Source organism: Triticum urartu, chromosome 3A (assembly GCF_056163025.1).
Source record: "Triticum urartu cultivar PI428250 chromosome 3A, HENAU_Tu73, whole genome shotgun sequence".
Classification (NCBI taxonomy): domain Eukaryota; kingdom Viridiplantae; phylum Streptophyta; class Magnoliopsida; order Poales; family Poaceae; genus Triticum; species Triticum urartu.
In genome coordinates this window covers 117,732,767-117,755,028 of record NC_141875.1, presented here as the reverse complement: position 1 = coordinate 117,755,028, position 22,262 = coordinate 117,732,767, and the positions used below count along the sequence as shown (strand labels likewise).

At 42.8% G+C, this 22,262-nt stretch overlaps 1 protein-coding gene across 1 annotated transcript; it reads right to left on the bottom strand.

Annotated features, from left to right (window-relative positions):
* Positions 1-1,700: 1,700 nt before the first annotated feature.
* On the bottom strand, positions 1,701-2,896 carry LOC125548106 (enoyl-CoA delta isomerase 2, peroxisomal). Its single transcript, XM_048711786.2, has one exon. The coding sequence runs from the start codon at positions 2,718-2,720 to the stop codon at positions 1,995-1,997; it is 726 nt and encodes a 241-aa protein (XP_048567743.1). The 5' UTR covers positions 2,721-2,896; the 3' UTR covers positions 1,701-1,994.
* Positions 2,897-22,262: the final 19,366 nt, after the last annotated feature.

Genomic DNA, 22,262 nt, shown 5'->3' with positions numbered 1-22,262 from the left:
CCCCAACGGTGCCTGAGCCCCTTTTTGGGACTACAAGTTTCATTCACAAGGAAAAAATGGAAGGTGTGAAGCTTTGAAGCATCATCACCATTGACAACGGCGCGTAAGCCCCTTTTTGGGACAACAAGTTACATTCACAAGGAAATTTTGGAAGGTGTGAAGCTTTGAAGGATGATGCTCGACCATCATCACCATTGACAACGGCGCGTAAGCCCCTTTTTGGGACTACAAGTTTCACAAGGGAAAAATGGAAGGTGTGAAGCTTTAAAGGAGGATGATGCGTGGATTTTCAGGATCAAAGTCTCCACCAACCTAATCGCGGATCGTATCCAGGAATCCATTGTCCTTTGGGTGCTCATCAATGACTTCCTCAGTGAAAATGTTGAGGACGACATTACTACGGCGTGCAAGCACTATTCGGCAGCCTCTGTATATGAAACACTTGGTGTTGAGGGCTTGGGCACTGCCTAGGGTCAACTTATTTGCTTGGCTTCCAAAGTATATTGTGGACCGCAGACAAATTGGCTAAACATGGGTGGCAAAAATGGCCTATGTGCGCTCTGTAAAAGAGAGCAAGGATCAGTGTTACAACTTTTCACCAAGTGTCGAGAGCATTGACACTTTCACGTGGAGCTTGGAACACTCTATCAAGGAATGGTGGATCAACCTATCTGGCTTGCACGTCCCAAATAGAAAAGCTATGACATTCCTTGCTATCCTCGTTGGTTGAACTAGTTGGAATGAGAAGAACGCACGGGTTTTCCGCCACAAGTCCGCATCACCGTCAAATTTTGTTGGCATCATCAAGAATGAAGCTATGCTTCGGGCGATCGTGGGGAAAAGAGTTGTTGGTTTCAATACTACCGGGAGAGTAGTAGCCTTTTTTTTGTATTATGTTGCCGTGTAAACAAACTCTATTCTCCTTGATTAATAAATGAGGCATAACTTACGAATATTGTCTATGGAGGCCGAGCTCCATGGAGCTCGCTTTTGAAAATTTGAATTTCGTCAAATTTCATATTTTCTACGTTTCAAAAAATTCTGAAAAAAACACAGATGTACATGAAGGCATAACACACAGGTTAGGTGTGTAAGTTTTTAGTGTAAAATACGTTGAAATGAGGGCTATGTAAAAAAGAAAAATCCAGTGCTTTTTAACACATGATACTATTCATCCTCCGAGGCCATGAATTTGTCTTTTTTGTACAGGTCGCATTTCAACGTTTTTCATCCTGAAATTTCACACACATACACATAACATCCGTGTTTACTTGCACAATTTTTTTTTCAGATTTTTTTAAAACCAAAAAGTTTGAATTTTGAATTTTGTTCAAGAAAATGCCTCCATGGAGGCCGAGAGCCAGATGTCCATTCTCCAAAACTTATGCCTTTGTCGAAACAAAAGAAGTGTTTGCGGCATTCGGAGAGTGAGTTAAGGCAAATGATAGTCTTATGAAATACTCCCCCCGCTCACAAATAATAAGATGTTCTAACTTTTTTTCTTCTAAATTAGATGTACACCGACACGTTTTAGTGTATTATATGTCCATATATAGCCCATATTGAAATATGCAAAGCATCTATCTTATAGGGAGTTGCTCACTTTCATCAAGAAAACTGTCCGGGTTCAGATCAGTCTCGGACTTTCTACCAGATCTGGTGTGCAGCGATCATGCTGTGCACCATATACGCGGAAGCAGTTCATCGTTCATGCAGTCATGCTTCATAAGTTCAGTCTATCAGCAAAGAGCTTCGGTCAGAGCAACAGCACACGCCACATGCAACGAAACCGGAATCGAAGATCAAAGAGCTTCGGTCAGAGTACAAGGAAAACCAGCAGCACATGTCGCCGGTGGCTGCGATCTTCTTGGCCGGACGATTCTGCTCGAGCAGTTCCTGAACATTGCTCTGCTCCCAGCTGAAGTTCGTAGATCTACGGCTTGCTGTGGATTCAGAGCCAATTCTTCAGAAGGAGTGGCCTCGTACACCGGAGCCTACAGCCGCGGCCGCGCTACCGCCGCCTCGGCGCCGTGGTCCTTGACCTTGCCCCACACGGCGGGCCACATCGCCTTCCTGATCTCGGCCACGACCTCCCCGTCCCACCCCCTGGCCGCGAGCACCTCGGCCGCCGCGACGGCCGCGGCCACCACGTCTTCGACGCCGCCGTCCGCGGCCGCGTCCACGATGCCTAGCCGCAGCGCCTCCGCCGCCGTCATCTTGTTCCCCCCGAGGACCATGTCCCTCCTGGCCGCTCCGTCGGGGACCTTCTGCCGGAGCAGCTCCGCGAAGTAGTCCGCGAACTTGAGGCCGACGTCGACCTCGCTCATGTACAGGAACCCGCGGGAGGCGCGCATGACGACGGAGTCGTGCGCGAGGGCCAGCGCGCAGCCGGCGGCGGCGGCGTGGCCCGTGACGGCGGCCACGGTGGGCATGGGCAGCGCGAGGAGGTCGGCCACGAGGGCGCGGAAGGCCCCTCTCATGGAGGCGTGGAGGTGGGGCGGCACCGTGCGCGCCCAGGCTTGGTCGAAGCCGTTGGAGAAGTACTTGCCCTCGGCGGCCAGCACGAGGGCGCCGGCACCGGGGGAGGCGCGGACGGTGGCCACGGCGGAGCGGAGGGCCGAGATGAGGGATGGGCCGAGGCGGTGCTCGCCGGCGCCGGTGAGGGTGATGAGGTGGACGCGCCCGCGCTTCTCCACTGTGCACATGTTTCGATTGTCCATTTTCGGGGATTTGGGGATCGCGAGGTGATGGACCGTTTACGTTTTTCTAAAAGGCACACGCAGATCCGATCATCTCTACGTGGAGTATATTTTATTTTTTATTATTATAAAAGATTAGCTGCTGCAGTCTAAGAGCATCTCTAGTAGCTTGTTTAAATTTGGTAGTCTATATCTACATGTACACAATGGTGTAAAAAGATTTTTTTAGACAACCTAAGTTTTCCAGCGGATTGTCTATATATATGATGTCTATATTCTCTCTCATATATTTTAATAGTATCTTATAGCAGCTATATTTTCTAAATATCTTATGTTGGTCATTTCTGAGTTGTTTTCATTTATTTTTTCATCTACAAGACATACAAAGGAGAAAATAATCCAGCAGCGAAATTATTTTAAGTTCAGCACTAGTAACATCCTATATAATTTACGAGAAATAAACAATAGCAACATGTTCAACTCTAATGAGGCGGCGGTTCAGGCGCAACAGCCTCCATGACCAGCGTCAGCGCGGCCGCCTCCCTGCCGACGTCCTCCAATTGCTCCGAATTGGTGCATGGACGAGCTCATGAGCTAATATTTTTGGTTTTGACATTGTGAGTTGGTTATTTAAATGTGGACGACAGGTAGCTAGTTTGGACACTGTCTAAATTTTAGACGACGCAATAAAAAAATTATTGAAGACGTTTTTTGGCATATGGTAGTCTAAATTTAACATAGACCGCCATTTACGGAAGCCACTAGAGACGTTCTAAGAGCATCTGCTGCGCCATAAACTGTTGTTTACGGTGCTTTGGTTAAAAACGGTGCTTCATGTAGTGATAGATTGCTTAGGCAGCCAAAAAAAGCCCTCTCGCAGTGCATTTTTCTTTCGGAAAGGATCAGTTCTATTATTAAAACATCTGAAATACAAAGTTCTTAAACATAATAAAAATCATATCGAGATTTTGAGACCACCGAACCACCACTATAGCCATCGGAACGAGCCGCTGACGCCGCTCCCCTATCAGAGTCGGCTTGTATCCGTCAATGCAAGTTTGCGCGTTTTATATGACCAGTCATCCAAATAGCGTCCAATTTATATCCGCCCACAAGTGTTGCCAATATATATGGTCACTGGCTTGATAGTATACCAAATACTTTTAATACACTAATACGGATAGGAGCGTTAGCCTTATTATGGTCGCTTTGGCTATGTAGAAACGATTGTGTTTTGAATGGCAAAACCTCTTCTCCTATGCAGATTATTTACCGTTGTACGCACTGGCTTTATATGTGGTCTATGCTACAGCGAACGGAGTATCAATCGCTGTTCAAGGCGATGTGTATGCGGTTGGGGCAGGTGGCCAGGAAAGTTTTTACCCAACACGGCAACATAATCTTTGGATCGGTCCACCTCCTCCTTCCACATTGGTATAGTTTCGAACTTATATGGCTTTACTGTTGCCAACTTGTCCTTTTCTTATATACTTTGTTAGACTGTTTGTTTAACGTTGTGTGCATCTTAACTATGCAGAGGCTGGGTGTCACTCATTAGGCTTTGTATCCACTTGATGCTACATTCTGAGTTAATAAAAGCGCCCTTTATCCAATCAGAGTCTGCTTGACCTTATTGATGACAGCCTAAAAGTTTTCGTGCACGTGCCGCACCTTGGAGCCGTAGTCGTTGCCCGTTGAATCCTTGCATAGATCTGAAGCACCTAACACCAAATTGCGCCACATGACAAAAAACCCTAACATCACCACCCCAAGGATACGACAGGAATCTACCGGAGTTCCGTCGACTACGTCTAGATGGATGAACTCGAGGACGACTGGAGCTCGGAAGACAAACTCGAAGAAGTGCCACCATCCATCCAAGCGCCGCACATGCTAAGACTAAAAAGCCCTAACCTAAACTACCAACTAGAGTGAAGGCACCAGGATTCCCTCTCGCCACCAGCTGCTGGAGCGGCATGTAGAATGGAGGTAAATCCACGGGTTCGCGGTAAAGTCTAAATAGGAGAGTCTGTCCTCGCCACCTAGGATTAGGGGAGGAAAACGAGAGTATAAATGTTTTCACACTGTATACTTGCAGCACCAGCTGCGGCCACCGCAATTTTTTTCATCACGCAGGACCACATGGAAGACAGCCTTTTACTCACACCTTGTGCCCAAAATGCCGCTCCAACTATATGCAAAAAATCTTATGGCGCATAATATTATAAAGAAAGTTTTCTTTAGTAGAACTTCCTCTAGTTGTAATTTTCTTTGCAACAAAGACTCGGGATGTAACTTCAAAATGGTTTTTATATCCTTTCCTAGAGGAGACTTGATCTCTGTACACCGCCTAAGTTGCTAATAATAAAGTGTGGTGCCCTCTTTTGAGGGCCGATGTTTGCCAAAAAAAAAAAAAACTATATGCAAAAAGCACCCGTAGAAAAAAGCCATTTAGAGCACCAATTTTACATCATTTGTTACCACTGAGAATTTTTGGGTGCCCAAGAAACTTCTCACTTCTACCTTAAACTTTTTTAGCCACCAACTTTTACATTATCTATTGGAGATGCTCTAAGGATAGTTTGACACATAATGTCGCCAGACATTAAAAAATGAAATAAATAAACAGTAAAGACAACAAGTGAAAGCCACATACTAGTAATTGCCTCTGCATATAAGATTTTGAAGATCGTAATAGTCATTCGCCATTAGCAACGAGATCGAACTGTTGAAGAAACATAAATTAAAGGATCACGCCAAATAATGCACCATTGCAATCCTTCATTGTGAGTTCAGAGGTTTGAACAAAGCAGACCTTATAGCAGAACAAAGCAAAACAAGATATCAAAGTTCACGATCCAAGATAGTAATAAACCTGACAACACAAATCTTTCCTCACCGATCATAGACGTTGTCAAGGTAGGAAGAGCCCGGAGAGATGTTGTTGTAACACATCATTGTCAACTCAAACAATGCAAGCAAGGCAGCCTGGCAAGCCTCACAAGGCTATGAAGGAGAGACACTTGTCACCATTAGATATCATACATTCTAGTCTTTGAGATGAATGATGTGTTGACTAGAGATGGAAAGAAATACTTCATGATGTTGATAGTGATTCCACTATATAATGTATTTTGTAAACACTAAGTATGAGGCTCTACGATACTTTAAAATCTACAAGTCAAAGGTTGGAAATGAAGATGAAAATAAATTTAAATGAGTTCGGTCTATCATGGTGGAGAGTACTTTTTGAAAGAATTCAATTTATTTTGCGCGGGACATGGTATTAGTCATGAGAGGGTACCTCCATATTCACCAAAATCAAACGTGGTTGCCAAACAAAAAAATTACTCGAATAGATTTGGTTAACGCCATGTTGTATGATATGCTGGTGTTGGGGAACATAGTAATTTCAAAAAAAATTCCAACGTACACGCAGGATCATGGTGATGCATAGCAACGAGAGGGGAGAGTGTCGTCCACGTACCCTCGTAGACTGTTAAGCGGAAGCGTTATGACAACGCGGTTGATGTAGTCGTACGTCTTCACGATCGACCGATCCTCAGTACCGAACGTACGACACCTCCGCGTTCAGCACACGTTCAGCTCGGTGACGTCCCACGAACTCACGATCCAGTAGAGCTCGGGGAAGAGTTTCGTCAGCACGACGGCGTGGTGACGATGTTGATGAAGCTACCGTGGCAGGGCTTCGCCTAAGCACCGCTACAGTATGACCGAGGTGGATTATGGTGGAGGGGGACACCACACACGACTGGGAGAGATCTTTGTGATCAACTTGTGTGTCTAGAGGTGCCCCCTTCCCCTGTATATAAAGGAGCAAAGGGGAGGCCGGCCGGCCCTTGTTGGTGTAGGAGTAGGATTCCTCTCTTTCCTACTCCTACTAGGAGGGGGAAAGGAAGGGAGAGAAAGAGAAGGAAAGGGTCCCCCTCTCCTAGTCCAATTCGGACCAGAGGGGAGGGGCGCGCAGCTTGCCCTAGGCCGGCACCTCTCTCTTTCCCTTATGGCCCAACAAGGCCCATTAGCCCCCCCCGGGGGGGGGGGGGGTTCCGGTAACCCCTCCGGTACTCTGGTAAAATCCTGATTTTATCCGGAACTCTTCCGATGTCCAAATGTAGGCTTCCAATATATCAATCTTCATGTCTCGACCATTTCGAGACTCCTCGTCATGTTCGTAATCATATACGGGACTCCTAACTACCTTCGGTACATCAAAACATATAAACTCATAAAACCGATCGTCACAGAACTTTAAGCGTGCGGACCCTACGGGTTCGAGAACTATGTAGACATGACCGAGACATGTCTCCGGTCAATAACCAATAGCAGAACCTGGATGCTCATATTGATTCCTACATATTCTACGAAGATCTTTATCGGTCAAACCGCATAACACTATATGTTGTTCTCTTTGTCATCGGTATGTTACTTGCCTGAGATTCGATCGTCGGTATCTCAATACCTAGTTTAATCTCGTTACCGGCAAGTCTCTTTACTTGTTCCGTAATACATCATCCCGCAACTAACTCATTAGTTACAATGCTTGCAAGGCTTATAGTGATGTGTATTACCGAGTGGGCCCAGAGATACCTTTCCGACGATCGGAGTGACAAATCCTAATCTCGAAATACGCCAACCCAACAAGTACCTTCGGAGACACCTGTAGAGAACCTTTATAATCACCCAGTTACGTTGTGACGTTTGGTAGCACACAAAGTGTTCCTCCGGTAAACGGGAGTTGCATAATCTCATAGTCATAGGAACATGTATAAGTCATGAAGGAAGCAATAGCAACATACCAAACGATCAAGTGCTAAGCTAACGGAATGGGTCAAGTCAATCACATCATTCTCCTAATGATGTGATCCCGTTAATCAAATGACAACTCATGTCTGTGGTTAGGAAACTTAACCATCTTTGATTAACGAGCTAGTCAAGTAGAGGCATACTAGTGACACTATGTTTGTCTATGTATTCACACATGTATTATGTTTCCGGTTAATACAATTCTAGCATGAATAATAAACATCTATCATGAAATAAGGAAATAAATAATAACTTTATTATTGCCTCTAGGGCATATTTCCTTCAGTCTCCCACTTGCACTAGAGTCAATAATCTAGTTCACATCACCATGTGATTTAACACCAATAGTTCACATCACCATGTGATTAACACCCATAGTTCACATTGTCATGTGACCAACACCCAAAGGGTTTACTAGAGTCAATAATCTAGTCCACATCGCTATGTGATTAACACCCAAAGAGTACTAACGTGTGATCATGTTTTGCTTGTGAGAGAAGTTTAGTCTATGGGTCTGCCACATTCAGATCCGTATGTATTTTGCAAATTTCTATGTCAACAATGCTCTGCACGGAGCTACTCTAGCTAATTGCTCCCACTTTCAATGTGTATCCAGATTGAGACTTAGAGTCATGTGGATCAGTGTCAAAAACTTGCATCGACGTAACCCTTTACGACGAACCTTTTGTCACCTCCATAATTGAGAAACATATCCTTATTCCACTAAGGATAATTTTGACACTGTCCAGTGATCTACTCCTAGATCACTATTGTACTCCCTTGCTAAACTCAGTGTAGGGTATACAATAGATCTAGTACACAACATGTCATACTTTATAGAAACTATGGCTGAGGCATAGGGAATGACTTTCATTCTCTTTCTATCTTCTGCCGTGGTTGGGCTTTAAGTCTTACTCAATTTCATACCTTGTAACACAGGTAAGAACTCTTTCTTTGACTGTTCCATTTTGAACTACTTCAAAATCTTGTCAAGGTATGTACTCATTGAAAAAACTTATCAAGCGCCTTGATCTATCTCTATAGATCTTGATGCTCAATATGTAAGTAGCTTCACCGAGGTCTTTATTTGAAAAACTCCTTTCAAATACTCCTTTATGCTTTCTAGAAAATTCTACATTATTTCCAATCAACAATATGCCATTCACATATATTTATCAAAAATGCTGTAGTGCTCCCACTCACTTTCTTGTAAATACAGGCTTCACCACAAGTCTGTATAAAACTATATGCTTTGATCAACTCATCAAAGCGTATATTCCAACTCTGAGATGCTTGCACCAGTCCATAGATGGATCGCTGGAGCTTGCACATTTTGTTAGCACCTTTAGGATCGACAAAAACCTTCTGGTTGCATCATATACAACTCTTTTTAAGAAATCCATTAAGGAATGTAGTTTTGACATCCATTTGCCAGATTTCATAAAATGTGGCAATTTGCTAGCATGATCCGGACAGACTTAAGCATCTCTACGAGTGAGAAAATCTCATCATAGTCAACACCTTGAACTTTGTCAAAACCTTTTTCGACAAGTCTAGCTTTGTAGATAGTAACACTACTATCAGCGTCCGTCTTCCTCTTGAAGATCCATTTATTTTCTATGGCTTGCCGATCATCGGGCAAGTCAACTAAAGTTCACACTTTGTTCTCATACATGGATCCCATCTAAGATTTCATGGCCTCAAGCCATTTCGCGGAATCTGGGCTCATCATCGCTTCCTCATAGTTCGTAGGTTCGTCATGGTCAATTAACATGACTTCCAGAACAGGATTACCGTACCACTCTGGTGCAGATCTCACTCTGGTTGACCTACGAGGTTCGGTAGTAACTTGATCTGAAGTTACATGATCATCATCATTAGCTTCCTCACTAATTGGTGTAGGAGTCACAGAAACATATTTCTATGATGAACTACTTTCCAATAAGGGAGCAGGTACAGTTACCTCATCAAGTTCTACTTTACTCCCACTCACTTCTTTCGAGAGAAACTCCTTCTCTAGAAAGGATCCATTCTCAGCAACAAATATCATGCCTTCGGATCTGTGATAGAAGGTGTACCCAACAGTTACTTTTGGGTATCCTATGAAGACGCACTTCTCCGACTTGGGTTTGAGCTTATCAAGATGAAACTTTTTCACATAAGCATCGCAACCCCAAACTTTAAGAAATGACAGCTTAGGTTTCTTGCTAAACCACAGTTCATACGGTGTCGTCTCAATGGATTTATATGGTGCCCTTTAATGTGAATGCAGCTGTCTCTAATGCATAACCCCAAAATGATAGTGGTAAATCGGTAAGAGACATCATAGATTGCACTATATCAAATAAAGTACGGTTATGACGTTCGGACACACCATTACGCTGTGGTGTTCCAGGTGGTATGAGTTTGTGAAACTATTTCACATTGTTTTAATTGAAGGCCAAACTCGTAACTCAAATATTCGCCTCTGCGATCAGATCGTAGAAACTTTATTTTCTTGTTACGATGATTTTCCACTTCACTCTGAAATTCTCTGAACTTTTCAAATGTTTCATACTTATGTTTCTTCAAGTAGATATACCCATATCTGCTCAAATCAATTCTGAAGGTCAGAAAATAATGATACCCGCCGCGAGCCTGAACACTCATCGGACCTCGTACATCAGTATGTATTTGTAGCGACCAGACCTCAAACAGTCTGATCTCTGTGCTCCGGTGTCATCCCTGGATCAGTAATGCTGACACCACACAGTACTCGGAGGATTTATAGCAGAGTAGCAATCACACACTTATTACATCGAGTGTCTCCATAGAGAACTTATTACAGTAAATATGGCTTAAGGCCATCTAATAACGATAACAGCGGAAGGCTTGGAAGATAAGTGAGTCCATCAACTCCAACGGCATCACTGAGTATAGAACCACGACCTAAAAACTCCTTAATCGTCGTCTGAAAAGTCTGCAACATTAACGTTGCAGCCTGAAACGGGTCAGCACATGGAATATGCTGGCAATGTAACACATAGAGAGTAATGGAATGAAACAGCTATACTATATGCATATTTGGCTGGTGGAAAGCTCTATGGTTACAGTTTTGCGTAAAGCCATTTTTTCCCTACTTCAAAGGAATAAAATTTATTTATCTATCATGGCAGTTGTTAAACATTGAGAATGGTTGACAACATTCTCAATCCCAATTAAGCATCATCATTAAACAAAACCCAACAAAATTAATTTAGAGTAACATGTTGAGATTCACATGAAAATCCAGGTACTAGATACTCAAGATGTCCATAACCGGGGACACGGCTAATCATGATTAGTTTATTACACTCTGCAGAGGTTTGCGCACTTTTCCCCACAAGACTCGATCGCCTCCATTTGGTTTCTCGCACTACAAGGTGTTTGAGAAGACGGATGACCGAGACATAGTCTTTCAGAAGCGCTAGCACCTTACGATCGGGTAGACCGTACCACCTACATCCCCTACATCTGCTAGTCTACCACTATAAGAGTTCGCATGACTTAGTCAACTATGCTAGAGCCCATAATAGCTTGTGGCTGCACACGGAAGTTTCTAGCGTGAATAATCTCATGATCCCTTTGAGCCTAGGTAGCGGTCCAAAAGAAAACAGGCAAGTCCTGGAATACCCAGGTGCCTCAGTCCACCCAGATGTGTGTTTAAGTTGCCACCTTAGTTAATCCATTAATTAACCAAACTCACATCTGTCATGGATATCACTCACCCAATCCACGTCTACTGGCATAGCATGGCATAATAAGCAAACGTAGAAGTAACTCCCAAAGGTTTGAAAATAAACAGGTAATAGGTACTACCTCAACTACTTCCCATCCCACAATTTAATTAGATCCTAATCATGCAATGTGTGAGGATTGATCTAATGCAATAAAACTGGGTAGTAGGAAAGGTATGATCAAAGTGTTACTTGCCTTGCTGATGATCCGGGAAACCTAGCGATTCAAAGTAACAAGCGGCGCACTCCGGGTATTCTATCGCAGACAACAAACAAGCATACAATAAGTACTCATCTAATGCACAGGTAAAACTCAAATAAGAGATCTAACCAGAAGGTTCAACTTAAGAACTCCGGTTGGCAAAAAGAATCAAATCGAACGAAGCAACGGAAGTCAAACGGCGAAAGAAAACAACTTCGTTCTACTAATCTGGATCTAGGGCAAATTTTATAGTAGCAAAATCTTGTTTAAGTTGGTTAAACAGATAGAGGGTTTCGAGACGAAACTCCAGGCGCTTGAATCGCCTGATTCCGATAAACGAGCGAAAAGTTACACTAAAACAAAAATCGGATCAGGAATCGCGATCAGAAAAATCGCGGATTTAATCCGAGAAAAAGAAAAACGACGAACGTTCGATAGAACGAACGAACAGACGAACGCTCGCTATTTAAATAAACTGGAAAAACCGATCTATTAAAAAAACCAAATCTAAAAAAAACCGACGAAAAACCGACCGAAAACCGATCGGTTTTCAAAAAAAAAACCGGCACGGATTTTGAGGCGGCGGCGAACCTCGGCGAGCGTGCGGGCGGGGCGGCGCGTGGGCGGCGACGGCGGGCGGGTGGCGGCGGCGGCGGGGCAGGCGGCGGCGGCGGGGTCGGGCGGCTGGGGCGGCTCGGGGCTAGGGTTCCCCGGGGCTGGGCCGGCTTATAAAGCCACCTCGGGCCGGAGTCCTAGCCGGACATGGCCCGTAGGTCGGTTCGTTTTTTTATATTACGCGCAGAAGAAAAAAATTAAAAAGAAATACTAAACGGACTCCAAAAATTCCGAAATAAATTTTCACGGGCTTCTAAAATCAAGCCGCACGAGGTGAACATTTATTTGGGACCTAAATGCAATTTTGAAAAACACACATTTTTCCTAAATTCAAATAAAACACCGAAAAACTCCGAAATAAAATCTTATTTGATTTTATTATTTGATCCTCAATATTTCTCTATTTTGGGAAATTCATTTTATTTCCTCTCTCATATTTTTGTAATAGAAATAATTGATGATAAAATAAATAAAATCAAATGATCCTATTCTCAAAATTTGAGAAACTCAAATATGAAAATAACGAAACCCCCAACTCTCTCCGTGGGTCCTTGAGTTGCTTAGGATTTCTAGGATCAACCAAAATGCAAAATAAAATATGATATGCAATGATGATCTAATGTATAACATTCCAAATTAAAAATTTGGGATGTTACAGTATTATATCCAATAAGCCAGTTGCTCGCTCCATTGTTCTGGAGAACGGAGTCTTAGTCATCTTTGCCCATGAGGCATGGTTCACAAGCATCAACTGATTCATAATCAAGTGATTCCAAAAGCCCATGAGCATGGATTTTCTTCATGCGCTTTACACCAATATGACCTAAACGACAGTGCCACAAATAAGTTGCACCATCTTTTGGCTTCAATATTATGAATATGTGTATCACTACGATCGAGATTCAACAAACCATTTTCATTGGGTGTATAACCATAGAAGGTTTTATTCATGTAAACAGAATAACAATTATTCTCTAGCATAAATGAATAACCGTATTGCAATAAACATGATCAAACCATATTCATGCTCAACGCAAACACCAAATAACACTTATTTAGGTTCAACACTAATCCAAAAAGTATAGGGAGTGTGCGATGATGATCATATCATTCTTGGAACTACTTCCAACCCACATCGTTACTTCACCCTTAACTAGTCTCTGTTCATTCTGCAACTCGTGTTTCAAGTTACTACTCTTAGCAAGTGAACTAGTATCAAATACCGAGGGGTTGCTATAAACACTAGTAAAGTACACATCAATAACATGTATATCCAATATACCTTTGTTCATCTTGCCATCCTTCTTATCCGCCAAATACTTGGGGCAGTTCCGCTTCCAGTGACCAGTCCCTTTGCAGTAGAAGCACTCAGTCTCAGGCTTAGGTCCAGACTTGGGTTTCTTCACTTGAGCAGCAACTTGCTTGCCGTTTTTCTTGAAGTTCTCCTTCTATCCCTATTCCCTTTTCTTGAAACTAGTGGTCTTGTTAACTATCAACACTTGATGCTCTCTCTTGATTTCTACCTTCGTCGATTTTAGCATCACAAAGAGCTTGGGAATCGTTTCCGTTATCCCTGGCATATTATAGTTCATCACGAAGTTCTAGTAACTTGGTGATAGTGACTAGAGAACTTTGCCAATCACTATCTTATCTGGAAGATTAACTCCCACTTGATTCAAGCGATTGTAGTACTTAGACATTTTGAACACATGCTCACTAGTTCAACTATTCTCCTCCATCTTGTAGGCAAAGTACTTGTCAAAGGTCTTAAGCCTTTCGACATGGGCATGAGTCTGAAATACTAATTTCAACTCTTGGAACATCTCATATGCTCCGTGCGGTTACAAAAACGTCTTTGAAGCCCCTATTCTAAGCCGTAAAGCATGGTGCACTAAACTATCAAGTAGTCATCATATCGAGCTTGCCAAACATTCACAACGTGTGATTTTGCTCCTGCAATCGGTCTGTCATCTAGCGGTGCATCAAGGACATAATTCTTCTATGCAGCAATGAGGATAAACCTCAGATTACGGAGCTAGTCCGCATCATCGATACTAACATTTTTCAACATAGTTTTTCTCTAGGAACATATCAAAATAAATGGGGAGCAACATCTCGAGCTATTGATCTACAACATAGTTATGCAAATACTATCAGGACTAAGTTCATGATAAATTAAAGTTCAATTAATCATATTACTTAAGAACTCCGACTTAGATAGACATCCCTCTAGTCATATAAATGATCACGTGATCCAAATCAACTAAACCATGTCCGATCATCACGTGAAATGGAGTAGTTTTCAATGGTGAACATCACTATGTTGATCATATCTACTATATGATTCACGCTCGACCTTTCGGTCTCAGTGTTCCGAGGCCATATCTGCATATGCTAGGCTCGTCAAGTTTAACCCGAGTATTCTGCATGTGTAAACTGGCTTGCACCCGTTGTAGATGAACGTAGAGCTTATCACACCCGATCATCACGTGGTGTCTCGGCATGATGAACTTTGGCAATGGTGCATACTCAGGGAGAACACTTTTATCTTGAAATTTAGTGAGAGATCATCTTATAATGCTACCGTCGATCTAAGCAAATTAAGATGCATAAAAGATAAACATTACATGCAATCAATATAAGTGATATGATATGGCCATCATCATCTTGTGGTTGTGATCTCCATCTCTGAAGCACCGTCATGATCACCATCGTCACCGACGCGACACCTTGATCTCCATCGTAGCATCGTTGTCGTCTCGCCAACTATTGCTTCTACGACTATCGCTACCGCTTAGTGATAAAGTAAAGCAATTACAGGGTGATTGCATTGCATACAATAAAGCGACAACCATATGGCTCCTGCTAGTTGCCGATAACTCATTACAAAACATGATCATCTCATACAATAAATATAGCATCATGTCTTGACCATATCACATCACAACATGCCCTGCAAAAACAAGTTAGACGTCCTCTACTTTGTTGTTGCAAGTTTTACGTGGCTGCTACGGGCTGAGCAAGAACCATTCTTACCTACGCATCAAAACCACAACGATAGTTCGTCAAGTTAGTGCTGTTTAAACCTTCTCAAGGACCGGGCGTAGCCACACTCGGTTCAACTAAAGTTGGAGAAACTAACACCCGCTAGCCACCTATGTGCAAAGCACGTCGGTAGAACCAGTCTCGCGTAAGCGTACGCGTAATGTCGGTCCGGGTCGCTTCATCCAACAATACCACCGAACCAAAGTATGACATGCTCGTAAGCAGTATGACTTGTATCGTCCACAACTCACTTGTGTTCTACTCGTGCATATAACATCTACGCATAAAACTTGGCTCGGATGCCACTGTTGGGGAACGTAGTAATTTCAAAAAAATTTCCTATGTACACGCAGGATCATGGTGATGCGTAGCAACGAGAGGGGAGAGTGTCGTCCACGTACCCTCGTAGACCGTTAATCAGAAGCGTTATGACAATGCGGTTGATGTAGTCATACGTATTCACGATCGACCGATCCTCAGTATCGAACGTACGGCACCTCCGCGTTCAGCACACGTTCAGCTCGGTGACGTCCCGCAAACTCACGATCCAGTAGAGCTCGGGGAAGAGTTTTGTCGGCACGACGGTGTGGTGACGATGTTGATGAAGCTACCGTGGTAGGGCTTCGCCTAAGCACCACTAAAGTATGACCGAGGTGGATTATGGTGGAGGGGAGCACCGCACACGGCTGGGAGAGATCTTTGTGATCAACTTGTGTGTCTAGAGGTGCCCCCCTGCCCCTGTATATAAAGGAGCAAGGGGGAGGCCGGCCGACCCTTGTTGGTGCGCCAGGAGGAGGAATCCTCCTCCTAGTAGGAGTAGGATTCTCTCTTTCCCACTCCTACTAGGAGGGGGAAAGGAAGGGAGAGAAAGAGAAGGAAAGGGGGCGCCGCCCCCTCTCCTAGTCCAATACGGACCAGAGGGGGCGTGCTGCCTGCCCTAGGCCAGCCCCTCTATATTTCCCTTATGGCCCAACAAGGCCCATTAGCCTCTGGGGGGGTTCCGGTAACCCCTCCGGTACTCCGGTAAAATCCCGATTTTACCCGGAACTCTTCTGACCAAATGTAGGCTTCCAATATATCAATCTTCATGTCTCGACCATTTCGAGACTCATCGTCATGTCCGTGATCATATCCGGGACTCCGAACTACCTTCGGTACATCAAAACATATAAACTCATAAAACCGATCGTCACAGAACTTTAAGCGTGCGGACCCTACGGGTTCGAGAACTATGTAGACATGACCAAGACATGTCTCCGGTCAATAACCAATAGCAGAACCTGGATGCTCATATTGGTTCCTACTTATTCTACGAAGATCTTTATCGGTCAAACCGCATAACACTATACATTGTTCTCTTTGTGATCGGTATGTTACTTGCCCGAGATTCGATCATCGGTATCTCAATACCTAGTTCAATCTCGTTACCGGCAAGTCTCTTTACTCGTTCCGTAATATATCATCCCGCAACTAACTCATTAGTTACAATGCTTGCAAGGCTTATAGTGATGTGTATTACCGAGTGGGCCCAGAGATACCTTTCCAACAATTGGAGTGACAAATCCTAATCTCGAAATACGCCAACTCAACAAGTACCTTCGAAGACACCTGTAGAGCACCTTTATAATCAACCAGTTACGTTGTGACGTTTGGTAGCACACAAAGTGTTCCTCCGATAAATGGGAGTTGCATAATCTCATAGTCATAGGAACATGTATAAGTCATGAAGAAAGCAATAGCAACATACTAAACGATCAAGTGCTAAGCTAACGGAATGGGTCAAGTCAATCACATCATTCTCCTAATGATGTGATCCCATTAATCAAATGACAACTCATGTCTATGGTTAGGAAACTTAACCATCTTTGATTAACGAGCTAGTCAAGTAGAGGCATACTAGTGACACTATGTTTGTCTATGTATTCACACATGTATTATGTTTCCGGTTAATACAATTCTAGCATGAATAATAAACATTTATCATGAAATAAGGAAATAAATAATAACTTTATTATTGCCTCTAGGGCATATTTCCTTCAGCTGGATCATTGCATATGCTGGTAAATGCATTTATTGAAGTTTTTGCATCATGTTTAGTATTGTTGACTTGAGTTATGAGTATAAATCTATTTTTCATCATTACAGAGTGTTGCTCCTACCATGAGAGAACAAATAAAGAATGCACCATGGAGGTGCAAGAGAGAAAAATAGTAAGGAAACAAGTTGAGAAACTAGAAGAAATAAAGAGAGGGAGCAACACTACTATTCCCTTTTTTAGTATATACATGTGCTTGAAAGTAGCACCTGGTTTTAGCAGATATCATCAAAGTGCTTTAAAATAGCATTACTGCATTTATATAGAGGTTGTTGTGTAATTCATGTTTATATACTAGTGGGGATATTTACATTATAGAATTTGACTTGTATATTCTAGCAAAAAGTAAATAAGCAACATAAATAACAAGGTAGTAAATAAAGGAGTGCACGACCCATGTCGCTGAAGTAATCTCCTCGGCAACGACGCTAGAAAAAGGCTTGGGCGTTGATGGCAAGTTGACTGGAGCTAATTACACTTATCTTTGTTAAGCAAACTCCCCGGCAATGTGATACGTCTCCAATGTATCTATATTTTTTTATTGTTCCATGCTGTTATATTATCATTCTTGGATGTTTTACCTTCATTTTATAGCAACTTTATATCATTTTTTGGGACTAACCTATTGACATAGTGCACATTGTCAGTTGTTGTTTTTTGCTTGTTTTTTATTTCGCAGAATATCAGTACCAATCGAAGTCGAAATGCCACGAAACTTTTTAGAGTTTTTTTTGGACCAGAAGACAACTTGGGAGCCAAGGAAGCACCCGGGGGAGGCCCATGGGGCCCACCTGTTGGGGAACGTAGTAATTTCAAAAAAAATTCCTACGCACACGCAAGATCATGGTGATGCATAGCAACGAGAGGGGAGAGTGTCGTCCACGTACCCTCGTAGACCGTTAAGCGGAAGCGTTATGACAACGCGGTTGATGTAATCGTATGTCTTCACGATCGACCGATCCTCAGTACCGAACGTATGGCACCTCCGCGTTCAGCACACGTTCAGCTCGGTGACGTCCCGCGAACTCACGATCCAGTAGAGCTCGAGGGATAGTTTCGTCAGCACGACGGCGTGTTGACGATATTGATGAAGCTACCATCGCAGGGCTTCGCCTAAGCACCACTACAGTATGACCGAGGTGGATTATGGTGGAGGGGGGCTCCACACACGGCTGAGAGAGATCAATGATCAACTTGTGTGTCTTGGGGTGCCCCCTGCCCCCGTATATAAAGGAGCAAGGGGGGAGGCCGGCCGGTCCCTGTAAGGCACGCCAGGAGGAGGAGTCCTCCTAGTAGGAGTAGGACTCCCCTTTCCTACTCCTACTAGGAGGTGGAAAGGAAGGGGAAGGGGAGAAGGAAGGAGAGGGAGAAAAGGAGGAAAGGGGTGCTGGCCCCTAGTCCAATTCGGTTTGGGCTAGGGGGGCTGCGCGTCCTGCCTCCTCTCTTCCACCACTTGGCCCATGAGGCCCAATACTTCTTCCCCGTATTCCCGTAACTCCCCGGTACTTCGAAAAATACCCGAAGCACTCGGAACCTTTCCGATGTCCGAATATAGTCGTACAATATATCGATCTTTACGTCTCGACCATTTCGAGACTCCTCGTCATGTCCCCGATCTCATCCAGGACTCTGAACTACCTTTGGTACATCAAATCACATAAACTCATAATACCAATCGTCATCGAACGTTAAGCATGCGGACCCTACGGGTTCGAGAACTATGTAGACATGACCGAGACACATCGCGGTCAATAACCAATAGCGGAACCTGGATGTTCATATTGGCTCCTACATATTCTACGGAGATCTTTATCGGTCAAACCGCATAACTACATGCGTTGTTCCCTTTGTCATCGGTATGTTACTTGCCCGAGATTCGATCGCTGGTATCTCAATACCTAGTTCAATCTCATTACCAGCAAGTCTCTTTACTCGTTTTCGTAGTGCATCATCCCGCAACTAACTCATTAGTTGCATTGCTTGCAAGGCTTATAGTGATGTGCTTTACCAAGAGGGCCTAGAGATACCTCTCCGACAATCGGAGTGACAATTCCTAATCTTGATTTATGCCAACTCAACAAGTACCATTGGAGACACCTGTAGAGCACCTTTATAATCACCCAGTTACGTTGTGACGTTTGGTAGCACACAAAGTGTTCCTCCGGTAATCGGGAGTTGGATAATCTCATAGTCATAGGAACATGTATAAGTCATGAAGAAAGCAATAGCAGTAAACTAAAACGATCAAGTGCTAAGCTAACGGAATGGGTCCAGTCAATCACATCATTCTCCTAATGATGTGATCTCGTTTATCAAATGACAACTCATGTCTATGGTTAGGAAACATAACCATCTTTGATCAACGAGCTAGTCAAGTAGAGGCATACTAGTGACACTCTGTTTGTCTATGTATTCACACATGTATTATGTTTCCAGTTAATACAATTCTAGCATGAATATTAATCATTTATGATGAAATAAGGAAATAAATAATAACTTTATTATTGCCTCTAGGGAATATTTCCTTCACCACCACCCACCAAGGCGCGAGAGGCCCCTAGCGCGCCCTGATGGGTGGTGGGGTCCATGGAGGTCTCCTCCACCGCCTCTCATCTCTATTAATACTCAGATATTCCAAAAACTCTAGGGGAGCGAGCGAAACACAATTCCAGCCGCCGCAAGTTCCGGAAGCACGAGATCCTATCTAGAGCCCTATTACAGCACTCTGTCAGAAGGGAACACGATCACAGAGGGGTTCATCATCCTCATTGGTGCTCCTTCGATGATGCATGAGTAGTTCACCATAGACCTATGGGTCCGTAGGCAGTAGCTAGATGGTTTCTTCTCTCTTTTTGATTCTCAATACAATGTTCTCCTCGATGTTCTTGGAGATCTATTTGATGTAATGACTTTTTCGGTGTGTTTGTTGGGATCCAATGAAGTGCAAGTTTATGATCAGATCTATCTATGAATATCATTTGAGTTTCTTTGATCTCTTATATGCATGATTGTTATAGCCTCGTATTTCTTCTCCAAAACTTTGGTTTAGTTTGGCCAACTAGATTGATTTTTCTTGCAATGGGAAGATGTGCTTTGTGATGGGTTTGATCTTGCGGTGTCCTCACACAATGACAGAAGGGGTAGCGAGGCACGCATGTATCGTTTCTGCTAAGGATAAAAGGATGGGGCCTATTACTACATGAATAGATCTTGTCTACATCATGTCATCGTTCTTACTGCATTACTCTGTTTCTCCATGAACTTAATACACTAGATGCATGCTGGATAGCGGTCGATGTGTGGTGTAATAGTAGTAGATGCAGAATTGTTTCGGTCTACTAATCTTTGATGTGATGCCTATATACATGATCATTGCCTTGGATATTGTCATAATTATTTGCTCTTCTGTCAATTGCCCAACAATAATTTGTTACCCACCGTATGCTATTTTCTCGAGAGAAGTCACTAGTGAAATCTACGACCTCCAGGTCTATCTTTTATTATATTGTTTTTAGATCTATTATTCAAAAAACCCAAAAATACCTTGATGCACGTTTTCTTTACTTATTTTATTTTGTGTTCTTGCTAGATCTATTTATCCAATCTCATACAATTTAATCTATCTTTTTTACCGTAGAGGGTTTGACAACCCCTCTTTCGCGTTGGGTTGCAAGTATTTGTTCTTTGTGTGTAGGTACCGTTTACATAGTGTTGCTTGGTTCACCTACTTGATTGATAACCTTGGCTTTATAACTGAGGGAAATACTTGCCATAGCTATGCTGCATCATACCTTTCTCTTTGGGGAAATACCAACACAGATCTAAGCCACATCACAATGGCACCAGAAAAAAGCTTGCTACCTCTGAACTAGGAAGTTATTGTGCCCCAAAGTGTAAGGGTTTGTAGCAAGCAAAAAATTTCCCTTAAAGTAGACGAGCTTAAGGTTTATCGAACCAATAGGAGTTTGGAAACACATACAATGATCAGTACCTGCACACACAGATACAAAACTGCCTTGGTCCCCAACAGAACTACTAAGGTTATCAATCTCACTAAAAGCACAAGTGTATGAAATATTTGATTGTAACAAGAAAGTAAAAAACAAGGAATTGAAGAGGGCGTTCGATTGAGATTGAAAGATTATCGGTAGAAGATGGATCAGGGTACATAGGTGCATTGGTGATTTCTCTCCAAAAGAAATCTTAGTGCGGTAAACAAATTACAGATGCACATTGATTACATTACAATTTTTATAACTATGACTATCTGTGGCATAATTAACATATAAGAATCACGTCCCAATATCAATAGACCATTATCCAATTACATCCATAACTAATGCTCCATCCAAGATCACTATCCAACTTGCATCTTAAAACATTAAGTAAAAATAGAGTATTGCAATAAGTGTGATGACAAGAAGTAGATGAATTATTGTCTTCACCCCACATTCAAAAGACAACTACACAATCATCTTTTTATCCCTAGTGGCAACAGCGGAATACAAATGTTTTCCACTTTCTATCGTGGCAGTAGATTACTTCCAAGATTAAACCCAACTATCAGACTGAACTCCATGTTGGAGATCACTCCTCAAACTTGGCCAAAGAAACAAGAATAGATAGAAGATCATGTATGAATAAATAATTATGAATAAGAAACCAAATAGATCTCAAAAAGATTCATGGACAATTATGATCATAAGGTGACAATTAATTACATCGCAACAAACACACCAACAAATTACATCAGATGGATCACAATCATGTAGGGCAGCTCAATCTTTGTATTGAGAAACATGGGAGAAAACCAAATAGCTATTTCTATGGACCCATAGTCCAAAGGAAACTATTCATGGACGATCGTGATGGCCTTCAAGTTAATGGTGGTGGCCACCACTAAGAATTCCCCCTCTAGTAGAGTACTGGAATAGGCCTCTAGATTGGATCTTCATGGAATAGAGAGCTGCGATGGCGGAAAAATTCTGAAGGTTTTACAGGTATATTTAGAGGCGTGGGTGTTGAGA

Bases quoted from the DNA above. Each gene is read 5' to 3' on its own strand.
- LOC125548106 (XM_048711786.2), bottom strand. From the start codon at position 2,720: ATGGACAATCGAAACATGTGCACAGTGGAGAAGCGCGGGCGCGTCCAC.